Source organism: Bombus pyrosoma, linkage group LG3 (assembly GCF_014825855.1).
Source record: "Bombus pyrosoma isolate SC7728 linkage group LG3, ASM1482585v1, whole genome shotgun sequence".
Classification (NCBI taxonomy): Eukaryota; Metazoa; Arthropoda; class Insecta; order Hymenoptera; family Apidae; genus Bombus; species Bombus pyrosoma.
Window position 1 is genome coordinate 14,944,397 of NC_057772.1, and position 12,617 is coordinate 14,957,013.

Below are 12,617 nucleotides of genomic sequence, written 5' to 3' on the forward strand. Positions count from 1 at the left end.
TAACAAAGCGCCACTGGAGCCAGTTTTCTTCGCCACGTAACATTTCGATCTTCGCACTTGCTGATTCCATTTTAGTACTATCAGGTACTTTACTAAGCACAACACTTTAAGAATTTATTCACTTCACGTTGCTACCTTACAATTTACAGCTCTGGGCCCATAACCTGTTGAGGTTATTAGATGTATAATGAGAGAGACGTGTGGATAAATTATAAGGTAGAAAATATATTTGAAATACGGAAGTGAAAAAGATACAAAAGTTGAAATAATAATATGAGCTGGTCCAGATCCGCACGCTAGCAGTGTTACTCTATAACTGAAAAACCCTGAAGCCAACGTCGCCTTTCGACTGTTTATGGCCTGCCTTGGTCGCAGTCTTTTGTCTATGCGCTGTCGATGGCTTCAATGCTTTAGAAAGCTAAAAAGACCAGATGTAGAGTTTTCTTAAAGGCAGTGACCTTCAACAGTTCATACTACTGCTTAAACTGCGCATACTTTCGCATCCCTTCGCTACTATCATATCTAATTTGATAAAATTAAATTCCTTATTTTTCTCAGTTGTCATACTACGTAAGAATCGCAATTTTATTCAACTTATTCGTAATACAATATCAGGCAGTATCATAAATTTGAAACATTTTAAATATCAATCATACGTTACGTCATTATGTATCGTACAAATCGTATATTTGTTATATAATTTGTGTAAATTGTATTATATATATTGTTTTACGTAGTAATAATTTATAAAAATGAAATTTTTTAATTTCTTTCGTGCAGCATTAATCACAATGTACAGTGATTCAGTGTATCTTGTAATTTACCGTAATTAATTCACTTGCAACAAGATTTACATATTTTTATGCTCATTATTTGTATCTCTGCATTTCTTTAACGAATGTTTTAATCATTGGAATTGCCGACGGCAACGGAAACTAATCTTCTGTTTGGTACAATAAAACCTCTTATCGTTACAATCTCTTTCTAATAGCTTTGAGCCGCGTATAAATAAAATTCTATTTGCTACTTTCTACAAAGTTTCAATGTAAGAAATTCTTTCCTAGAAATAGGTAATACATTATTCAGTGACCTCGTATGAATAAGCCTATAAATACGCGGAAGACCATAGATTCTCAGTAGAAAAAGCTGTTATTGTTCAGGCACGAAAGTTCCTAGTCTGTTCGAAGTTACGATTCACCAGCATTGTTCTATTTCTGCCTAACGATAACTTGCTTTCGTACTCGCTGGTTTCCTTAGAGACCCACCTGTTGACGTTCACTGAACAATTGTCGCCGATGTCACTTCCACGTCCTCCTTTGGCGTCGGCAATTCCACTGAAACCATTCGACCGAGTCTATCGTGTTTTTAATTGACTCGATTCTCTTCTTTCGGATTGAAAAGCCTTCCGAACGCTCCTCGCTTCTTTCAGTGTACAAAGCGAAGAAGAAACGATGTTTCAACCCGAGTAGAATTGTACAATGACGGCGAAAGTAAAAGGAAGATGTTAACGTAAATTTGCCGATTAATCAATCGTCCTTTCATTTTCAGGAATTTCGCTATCAGAATGTGGTACATGGAATATAAAGATTTCAAATACGGCAACGAAGAAGCCAACGATTATCGCAAAATCGGCCATTACACTCAAATCGTGTGGGCCACCACACATTTAGTAGGCTGTGGCGTGAGCCATTGCACTGGTGGCAAAGGCCCACTCGGCAAGGACTTTTTCATGTATGTGTGCAACTATGCTCCAAGGTGAGTAAACAATTGTTGATAATTTGAAAATAAGATACCTTGAAATTTCACAAATTCTTTGTTTTATAGGCTCGAAAGTCGATCGACTACATTCGAGCAGTATCACGGTGGAATATTTGTATAAAAGAAAGTTGGTGAAAATTATTTCATTCGTTTTAATGGAGTCAGATGCACCGAGAAATGGCATTAGAAAATTTTCATAGTGAGACTTGCAATTTGAGAGTTATGCAGTATATGTACCAAATAAAATAATGTTTTATTACCAATCTTCGAACAATTGTTACAGGATATTCTAACAATTTGTTTCATAAATTACGAAACTATAAATCTAGAACTTTAAGTATACAGCTTTGTGTGTATTCCCCGTAATATCAGATTTCTATGATGCGAAATTTGAGTACCGGGATTAGTTAGAATTTTAAGTACACATCGAACTTGGTTCTATCGCGTTTGGTGTAAAGGTGCCTACAAGAGAGCCACTTGTCAAGGAACAAAAAGCGCCTATAAAGCGGACAGCGAAAGGAATACAATACGGAGCGGTAACAAAGCTGAAGTACCTTTGCGTGTATTCTCTTCAAGCTTCTCGCATTTGCCGTGTTCTGTGCGCGCTCTCGTTTCACTGTTTTCGTTTCATTTTTCTCGGTTCTGTGGTTTAGTCGTTTCGGAAACGCGACCGACTGGCTATTATGATTTCCTTTCCAAGCGTCTTATTTAATTTTGCCGACTTCAGAGGGATATTTTCAAAAGCGTGTTAAGGCACGAGGTTGCTTGAATTCGTTTGAAAAACTAAGTTTTCTTTCTCCGAGTAATAGACCGGCAGAGCAATGTAGGACAGAAATTTGTAATTTTTTATATAATAAGATATCAGATAAGTAGTAAGATTTTAAGACAAGAGGAAGAAATCAAGTTTGTTCGAGCGGAATATATTGAATCGTGAAACTTAACTTTTAACGTTGATTTGGTGAAATGTTGAGAAACGTTTGAAACTGAATTAAGGCGAGTTAAAGAGTTCTTAAATACACATATTAATGAATTTTTCACACGCTGTCAATTGGTGAAAAACGAACGTAACAGAGTTGTCTTCGCCACGTGTGGTCGCGAGTATCACGGGGAATTACCGCGTCTAGGTAGTCGCAGCTGCTTCCTGCGCTAGGAATTTATGATGGTGGCTCATTGTAATCGAAAAGTTTGCTTGGTACCGCGGCGGAAGGCCACGGGCATAATCCGGAAAATTGCGGTCGAGAAACGAATTTATGACGGCGCTCGACGCGCGTAATTTAAATTCTCTCGGCTTCGTCTCTTTCCCTTCTTTCTTTCCTTCTTTCCTCGCTGTTGGTGCATCGCGCCAAGGAAATATTACCAGTGTACGCGAGTTAGGACTGCCGGGAAGGATAAATAAAGAAAGGAAATTACAAAGGAATTAAAGGGATAGAAAATAAGGTAGCGAAGAGGGAATCGAAGAGGAAAACTCGCGGTGTTTATGAGGTCGACGGATTGTAAAGGAATCTAACTTTCAGAAGGTTGTGAATAGTAGGTACTATAAATTTCACGTCTTAAATGTCGTCATATGTAACATAATTATAGATACTTATTTGCTATGAGAGATTGAACGTGCGTGTACGAACGTTGAATTTCATATACTCATTCATCTTATGTCACAGTCTTTTATCAGAGTTTCATCAGTCATATTCTGCGAATTACTGTGCGAACACTCGCCAAATAGTTGCAACGTAGCCCTCTATGTAAAGAGTATCACGGTTTCATTTGCATCGTCATAATCATGACAGGTTTGCAATCTTGCCGGCAAATCGCGCTCACGGCGCATAGTTCGCCTTAAGCTCCGTGTTTTGAGCGATTACATTCTAAGATATATTTATCATGTTGGGTCAACGGCTTGTGAGCGAGAAAATTTATACGATGATAAGTCAAAATAATTTTATTTTATTATAATGTTAAATTAATTATCACACCTTACCTGTTACGACTAGATGTTCCAATAATTATGAATTGTTTTGTTTACCCAATTTGGATATTTCGTTATTTTCAATGTTATAAGTCATTTTCCTAAAACGAGCGTGTTCTATGAAACGAACAGATATTGAAAATGAATTATAATGACGAAATGTAGCACAATTAAAAAACGTGGAAAATTCGAATGTGCATTGAGAGGGTATAACTAAATTGCGTGCATGCTTGTGGAAAAGAAGAGGGAAGATAAAAAGAAGCTGAATCACGAAGTGTACGTTACATTTCGTGTATCTGGTGTTGCTTTTTGTCGACAAGAGAAGCACGTCTTCTCTGAAGAAGACTCTACTTGACGTCTGACCCACTTCTCCGACCTCTCATGCATGTAGCCACTTTTTGACCACCCTCTATAAACTTCTTCACGATCGCTTCACCAGAATACAACGTTGTTTAGCACCTTGGACATTGTTTCTATCATTCCTCTCTGTCTATTCGTTATTGTTCACATAGAAGATGATCATGAAAGATCATAAAACTCTGCAATAAGATTTTTAAACCCGAAAATCGTAAAACTGTTAATTTTTTAACCACTCGATAAACAGTCAACGAAATTAAATTTTTAACACGTTTAAAATTAAATACAGCGATATTTAAGGCACCTGCTCCTGCAATCGTAGAATTCCCAGAATTCATTCAATCTGTGCTATTCGATTTGTTTTTTCAATTAATCCGATTCAACCAAGTGTTTACTATTTCAAGAAGTATATTTCCGATAAATCGTTCCCAATTTTTTGCGTGTATGCTTTTCAATTCTAAAAATTCTATCTGTCGGCAAGCTCTATAAATATTCTTGGAACTCGAACGATTCAATAAAAATTCCTGCATATTATAGACATTATAATGTTCTATTCTAAACATGTTGCATGCTTCGTTTAACAACTTACTTTATTCCTTACTGTTACTTTATTCCTTATCTGCTTCATCATTTTACAACGAATATTTTGTTGTTGTTGTTGTTGTTATAGAAATATGTGTTTTTGTTATTGCACGGTATAGTGTGCCACACCGTAGTATTCTGGAATAATATCCCGGAGTAATGCTCTGAAACGTCGTGACGCAAGAGCACATTTTCGAAATTAATTCTATTCCCCTTGGATCGTGTTTCAGGAAAGCTTCTTGAGTTCTTTACGCAACAGCCGCATAAAGTGGACGATTATTCTTTTGAAAATTACGGCCGGTAACTTGTGGAATTTGTCAGCCGCGTTTTAAGAAATTAATTTTCAAACCACTTACATAAAAACCAGTATTAACGCGTCAGTTGTATTAATCGAGCCAGGAATGATTCTCTCTACTCTTTGAAAGTAATTCTTGCACGCAAAACAAAATAAACAAGAATAAATTTTACGTCGCGTTTCTTGTTAATATTTTCTTGGCGAGGACACGGTAAATATTTTCAAACGTTATGCAACTATGATAAGATCTTATTTAAGAATAACTGATGTAGTCTAATTTGAACTTTGATCGACTCTACTGCGCTCGTCAGTTTCAGAAAAATATGGTGCAGTTGTTACCGATATTCACGATTTATTTTCCAATTTTACTAACGTTACTCCTATAATATTAAAATCTCTTTTACTATATTGAAGCAAGAATGATGGTATAATATAAAAATTCGAAGACCGCAGTAATTAAAAATCTCATTAATTACAAGACGAGTACATGAATACAAATGAAGTTAAATATAAGTCCACAGTCCAATGAAATCAAACCGACGCAAATAAAAGGCCTGCTTTAACACTGTAATCGCTAAACTTATTAAACTAGAAACAAAATCCTTCAGAAACAACAAAACTATTCATTGCCTCGATTTTTAGCATTTATCCAATAAATCCGCTCTACGCGATTTTTCCTTACAAAGATTTTTAATTCTTCTAATTCGTGATGATCTAATACGATGTCCGTGGTCTTTCCTCGATCGAGCAGTAGATAAAGACGGGGGACAGTACTACTTTTTACTTTCCGGCGCGGTTTAGTGATGAATTTCGCGGCGGGACATTTGAATTCGAAACAGCGCGGCGACGATCGCGGTGACCGGGCACGAAAAATACTCCAAATGTAAATTAATCGTGACTTGGCCGCGAGGATTGGCTCGAGCTCATTCCTCGGGCTGTTTGTCGCTGGAAAACGTAGAGTCTGACGGGTAGAGAAAGTTGCTCGAGACGTTCGCGAACTGCAATCATGAAACGTCGTGAAACGTCACGGCTTAATTGTCTGAAAGTAAAGTTGAAGGAAAGATTGCCGGAGGAAGAGAGTGCCAGGCAGGCGAGTCGAAGCGGGTAAACGCGGAGTTATTAGGCGAGCATTTGCCATGGGGATGGGTTGAAATTGATGGGGAGAAATGAGCGAGCTAGAGAGCCTTTTGTCGTGTTCTTGGAGATGAAGGAAAGTTGCGCTCTGATTGCAGCCGGGCAAAATTATTCTTTCTGGTCGAAATACAGCTATGATGGTTGTATAAAATCGAACATCAGTTGTTTAGAGAAAAGTTATTCAGAGAAGTTGTTTCGAGGTTGCGGAAACGGATGTTTCTCTTTTGGGAAAGATCATTATAATTACTTAGCAGAAAGTTGATATCGATATGCGGAATGCCTTGTAACTGATTGTACAACTGCGAAGAGGCTGAGCAGAGGAAAAAGACGATAAATCACGTTTTCCATTTTTTACAGGGCAGCACTTAAATCCAGTATCACAATATCCTTTTATTCGATTTAGGCTGACTATTTAGATTATCTCACAATTTAAAATTATTCTTTGTTCTAAAATATTGAAAGATATTTCTATTTTTAACTATTTCGTATTAAAACATTGGTTTTTAGTCATAAAGCGGCATTAAAACAAAAGATTGTGTTTCTTTCCTGTATTCTTTATATCAGATAAATACATGTTTCATTAATCCTCCATCAAATTCCACATCATCCCACTCTCAAACGTTTCATAGCAGCCTTAAACAAAGACGTTTATAACAAACGATGTACATGTGCATAAAAAACCATGTTAATGGCTCACAATTCTTTCTACTTGCAGCGGCAATTACAAAGGTCAACTTAGCCGTCCTTACGTGGCGGGCAAGCCGTGCAGCATGTGCAAGGACCACTGTTCGTACAACAAGCTGTGCACGAACGCCTGCTACTACAACGATCTTTGGTCGAACTGCGCCGAATTGGTCAGGACGTTTCGTAACTGGGTCTGCGAGACGAACACGAAAGAGGGCCGCGAACGACGGAAGTTCTGCGGTGCCACGTGCAATTGCAAGGACAAGATCTACTATCATCACGGGTAGTGAACGATCGTCAACGCGGCTCTTACACCCTTTTCTTCGCACCGGTTGATCGATCGTCGTTACGCTACTTAGAAGGGAGAAGGTCGACGAATCCTGCACGAGGTACGAAATTATTTTCAAGCTGTTCCACCCAGCGGGATAGCGAGTGAATTAAGGTCTGAGGTTCAGTTTGGTTACGGTGGCGGTTTGCGGGTTTTCGTCGATCGCTGCCTTCGTTTCGTAGCACGACGTTCTACGTAGATTCATTGTGGAACAAAGGGAAATTGAAATTCTGTGATGAAAGCGAAGAAAATTAGCGGAGTTCTTTGTTTGATTGAACGAAGGCTAAGTTTGATCGAGCAAGGGGGTGTCTCAGCCTCCCGTAGATTGCGTCGTAGATTTTTATACATTGTACGCTGTTGACTATTCAAAATTGGTAATGAAGGGGTATGGGGATGATGCGCAGGTTGCGACGGAGTTTATTAGCGTGTAATGATTGTAATGTTCCAAATATTTTATATTCGGTGTATTTAATTAATACATGATACAGGAGATAACCGAAACGTTAATACGATTTAATGGATGTGTAATGTACGTTTTTAAAGATGTCTGTTTATTAAATACGTATATAATCTTTGAAATAGAATGGTTAATTAAACGCTTAGAAAGTTTCTATTTGAACATTGCTGATCATTACGTGAAATTATAAAACATTTTTTGTGAATATTTGTTAACATCTGATACCGATTTTGGATATTATTTTTGTAATCTTAATTACTGCATATATAATCAGATATTGTTTATACCAATTTAGATATATAGACGTAGACATATCAGATATATCGTTACTTATACTTATGTAAGAAATAATTTTCATATCATTTATCTGTGTCACTATAACGGCGACAGTTCAGTACAAAGGGTTAACAACCCCTTAGCTGCAGAGTAAATATTTTAAAAGGATGTTTCGTTTGAAAATGGGAAGCTGTAGAGCAGGGAGAAAACGGAGGGCAATCAAAAAGCAGACGAGAAAGTAAATTGAACTCGATGAACTCGTTTCCGGTGCCCGAGAAAAACTTTAAACATTCCTCGAGTTTAATATGTCGTGTCGTATCGAACATTCTTGTTACAGCCTGAATACCGGTGAAGATACTGCAGGTCATAAACGTGGCTGAAACTTGCAGAGAGATTCAATTCATTCGTTAATTAACTGTCCATTGGTAAACTGTAATTATCTGAAATATCTTTCTACTAAGAACAGAGTTAATTCTTTACAACCAGACTTCCCCTTACTTGCAATTTAAAATCAAGATTAAAATACTTTATTTCTAGTAAAAAGTTCGAATAATAAAATATTAAATTATCTATTTATTCAAACATCAAACGTAAATCGAATAAATTTTCAACAATCTATCCTAAACATATAGTTAATACAACGGCATTGTTTTCTCCGCATAGTTCGTGGTTTTCATTCGGCACGGTTAACACAGGCGATCGAAAGACAATTTCCCTTTGCTCCGTAATCATCCTCGACAACGTCGTCCCGGAAATTTACTCTATTTTCTGCGAACGTCCTCGTGGTTCGTCTTTGAACCTTTGTCTGAGGCGCCGGTTAAAAGGAAGCCCTAAAGGCGAACCGCGAGGGGCTGAATGGCTCGAGAAACGGACGAGGGATGAACCGAAGTCCCGCGAAACGGAGAGAATCAGGCGAATCCTTTTGATATTTGTAAACGATAAGAGTGTCTATATAGACGTGCATGCAGTGTGTAAATACGTGTAGGTAAGCGAAAACTTCATAGGTGAACCATGGTGGGCGTTTCTCGGTGCTGTATTAGATCGTCGTTTGATTCCGGACGTTCGGAGAGCTGTCGATAAAAGTTATTAATTTTCTGTTAACTGGTAATTAATTTTATATGAGAAAGACCGGTATGGTTGTTCTTCTTTTTCCTTAGTTAAGAATAATTATAGGATATTAAGTGATGATTTTTATAGTTGAAGAGTGAAATTGAATAGTTAAGCTCATATATCTTTTTTTATTTTCTGAAATATACGTATAAAAATGAATAATGACTTTTATCGGAAAGCTTGTACGTCGCCTAAACGTGGGACTAAAAATGTATGAACATTACCGAAACCCCTATCTTAAACGTGTTTAGCGATATAAGTTATACGATAGCCAGTGTATGCACAGAATCACGACGCTACAATTAATCTCGTGATTTCATTCAACGTTCAATTTTGATGGAGCGTTTAGTCACTCTTTCGAGGACTTATGAATGCAACCATTTTCAATCTCAAAAAACAATTTCAAACAAAACAAATAGTTATTCTATGATAAGAATTGTAAGCGAATTTGGACCTTTACATATCCATTCAGACAATTATTAGACAATAGGAATTTTAATTCCAGCATCGTATAAATTATTAGGACCATCCATTTAAATCAATCCGTTTTTAAGAAGAAAAAAAATCCATTTTGTCGAATATATTGCTGCATTCACAAGTGCTCGACGACAAAATGTACATGTTATTTGTAACACTATGAAGCGAGAACTTTTTTCAGCTAGAGAAGTACTAACTTATGCTTGTGATTATGAAAGTAGCCTAATTTTTGTCAAGAAACGCTTCCTCAAGAAATATTTCCTTTCCTTCTATTTTGACGTATATTTTCCCTTTGTTGCCTCGTTATTCTACACGAAAGACTAAGAATGCATTCTTTTACTGTATTTCTAATATGTTATCTTCTGTATTAATCTGTATGTTAGCCTTCCGAGCGAACATTAATTTCACTCTTTAGGCCACTTTATATAATTACAGGCAAACTCGTTCGTTCTCGATCGATCGATTTCCAGAAGTGTATATCCAACGTCCTCCTAGAACTCGTTTGCTACTACGTTTACGAAGATACTATTATATTTTTCATCTCGTTTCACGGTGTTTTCATTGATAATTATAGCATGTGAGACGTATGTTATAGAGCAACGTTGAAGATTTGGGAATGAATAGCGTATTCTTCGGACTTTTTTGAAAGTCACGTGGAAATGCGAAACACGAATCGGGGTGGAAATGATGCGGAGTGCATAGTTCGTAAGGTATTACGTATAATTAAGGAGAATATATGCGGATGTACACGTGAGACATAAATGCTGTGGATAAAATAGAAGACACACAGTTAATTGGGTTGACGATTAGATGAGAGGTTGATTAATGTTACACGTAACGATGTAATACGAGGCTCTCAGTTACGCACACATCCTCGATCGAAAACGTTGTAAGCTGTCATACTTCGTTCACTTACTGAAATAAAGATCCTGTAAATATTAAAAGGCATTTAATTGTTTATGAGTATTTTAGTGCACTTTCTGGAAATAATATTTTGGTTAAGTTTGTTCTTGGACAATTTGTTTTTCTTATGTGATTTCTTATAGATACGAAGGTGACCGAAAAATCTTATTTTTTCTAATATAATTTATAATTTGAACAAACTGAAAATGTTGTGGAATACCATTGCCAAGAAAATATCTTATTTTTATGAAATATATTTCAGTCATTACGCTAAGGTATCTACATAAAAATCAACGACAAAAAAATGGAGTATTCTGTTATTTAAAAAAAAAAAACCTCAATGGTGCAACTTTCAGTAAATTAAACTCCTGGGAAGCATTTACCGAAACTTTTTTAATAAATAGCAAATTTGCGTTTCAACTTTAATTTCATTTTAAGCTCTTCCATTTACATTCTTTGTTTGTAATGATACAACAATTATTACACTTTCATCTCTTCATTTTATACTTCTCATGTACCAACCATTAATATGGCGGAAAATATTAAAACATTCTCGACAACTGAATCAATTAATTCATATATTCTCCGAAGCAAACTTCTTGAAGCTTTTAACATGAGGTGAAAATTAATTATTTTCTTGATAATTGAAACCAATTATCACATCTTATATAGAACAAGGAGGTACCTTGATATTTATGAACACGATTGTACGCCGTAACATTTTCTATATCTTAAATTTAAACGAACTGAACCATCGAATTAACTGATAGCTTAAAAACCAGTTTGCTGAAACGTGTTTAAGCTTATGTTCGAACATCATGATCGTCGATATTATACTATAGAATATATGAAAGGCGTGCATGGCGAGATTGTAACGGCGAACGTGAAGCCGCAACTTTATCAATAAATCAGATTAAGTGTTATGGAGGGTTCGGTCGGGAATTAATACGCGGCATGTTATCTTTGCGACGTGCTTAATCGCTTGCCGCTATTTATTCCTTATACCGGGAAACCAAAAGGATTAGAGCGGAATTTCAAAGGGAATAAATCGTTTGGTTTTTCGAACAGCTATCGAAAAAATAAAAGAGAGGGAAAAAAGCGAAAAACATCCGCTATCGAACGTATCGGACGGAAAAAAGGGAATTTTTGTCTCTCTGTTGGTTTTCCGAAAATGACCTTTTCATGTGAAACGAGGTTCGGTACTCTGTGTTGCACAATGTAAAAGATTATATCGCTGTCTAAAAGCAGTCAAATGAATTTACGAGACGCACAAGTGTTTTTAAGTTTTACGTATCAACGATCGTAGAGAATCGTTAAAAGGCATTTTCAGCGGCGAACAGGTTGGATTTGAGAAAGACGAGGAAGACAGAGCTTCGATGGAGAAATCGAAAAGGTCGATTGCCTTGTCTGAGGGATTCAACTCACGGATGTCCTAAGGCAATGGTCAATTGAAATCGAACAACGATTGGTGAGTTATTTTTCTTTCTTTTAATACAACTTTACGTAGATTTATTTTTATCTTTTCCGTTTGTTCGGTGTGCGGCTATTCCTTAAATAAATTTTAATTTATCTAATTTAGTTAATACGTATTTATGCAAGCGACGCGCGCGTTAGATACTATTAATCTTTGTCTGCTTCATTAGAACATAAGAATGCAGATTTATTATAATTTACGTTGCTTTTCTCATTTAGTTTATCAAATGCTTGAAATGTAAACCGTTGTGTATAAATGTTGTTACTCTTGTTGTCTCTTTTACCGTGAGTTAAAAATGTAGAATGTTGCAAAAACAATTTTCCTTGCCCTTTCTATTTGCTTTTTTTCAGATTGAAAACGTTTCTGATGTGATCATTTTTGCAATTAGCTTGCAGATGAATAGAAAAAGAAGGAACAATTTTTAATCCGAATGATTACATAGTTGAATGTTCGCATAGAAATTCAACGGATAAAAGTTGTTGATTAATAAAGCTATTTCATTTTATGGGTTAGTGTGTTGAATATCCATTATTTGAAACTCTTTTTTTTTTCAAACGAAGTTGTTCACAAGTTCATAATTGCGTAGCCGGAGGAACTACATTTTCCAGTCCGGTAAAACTATCTTTTCTTTAAACTATTCTCTTCTGTATCCATGCAAGGAAAGCTGACTTAAATGAAAACTTACTTTTTCGAAATATATAAGAAATATGAACTTTCCAGTTTGCTTGAAATAATCATTATTAACGAGAAAGATATCTTTAGTATTTTGTTTTATAGAGACAAATATATTTAATATTTCGCTTTATATAATTCATATCGTTA

General features: G+C 36.1%; 1 protein-coding gene across 6 annotated transcripts in view; it reads left to right on the top strand.

Annotated features, from left to right (window-relative positions):
* LOC122577912 (cysteine-rich secretory protein 2-like) overlaps nt 1-10,362 on the top strand; it is a 104,471-nt gene extending 94,109 nt beyond the window's left edge. For all 6 annotated transcript variants that reach the window (XM_043749611.1, XM_043749609.1, XM_043749606.1 and 3 more), the window contains 2 exons: nt 1,549-1,755; nt 6,802-10,362. In XM_043749611.1, the coding sequence (XP_043605546.1) occupies nt 1,549-1,755; nt 6,802-7,057 (463 nt within the window). In that variant the 3' untranslated portion in view covers nt 7,058-10,362. The remainder of the gene's footprint in view (nt 1-1,548; nt 1,756-6,801) is intronic.
* Nucleotides 10,363-12,617: the final 2,255 nt, after the last annotated feature.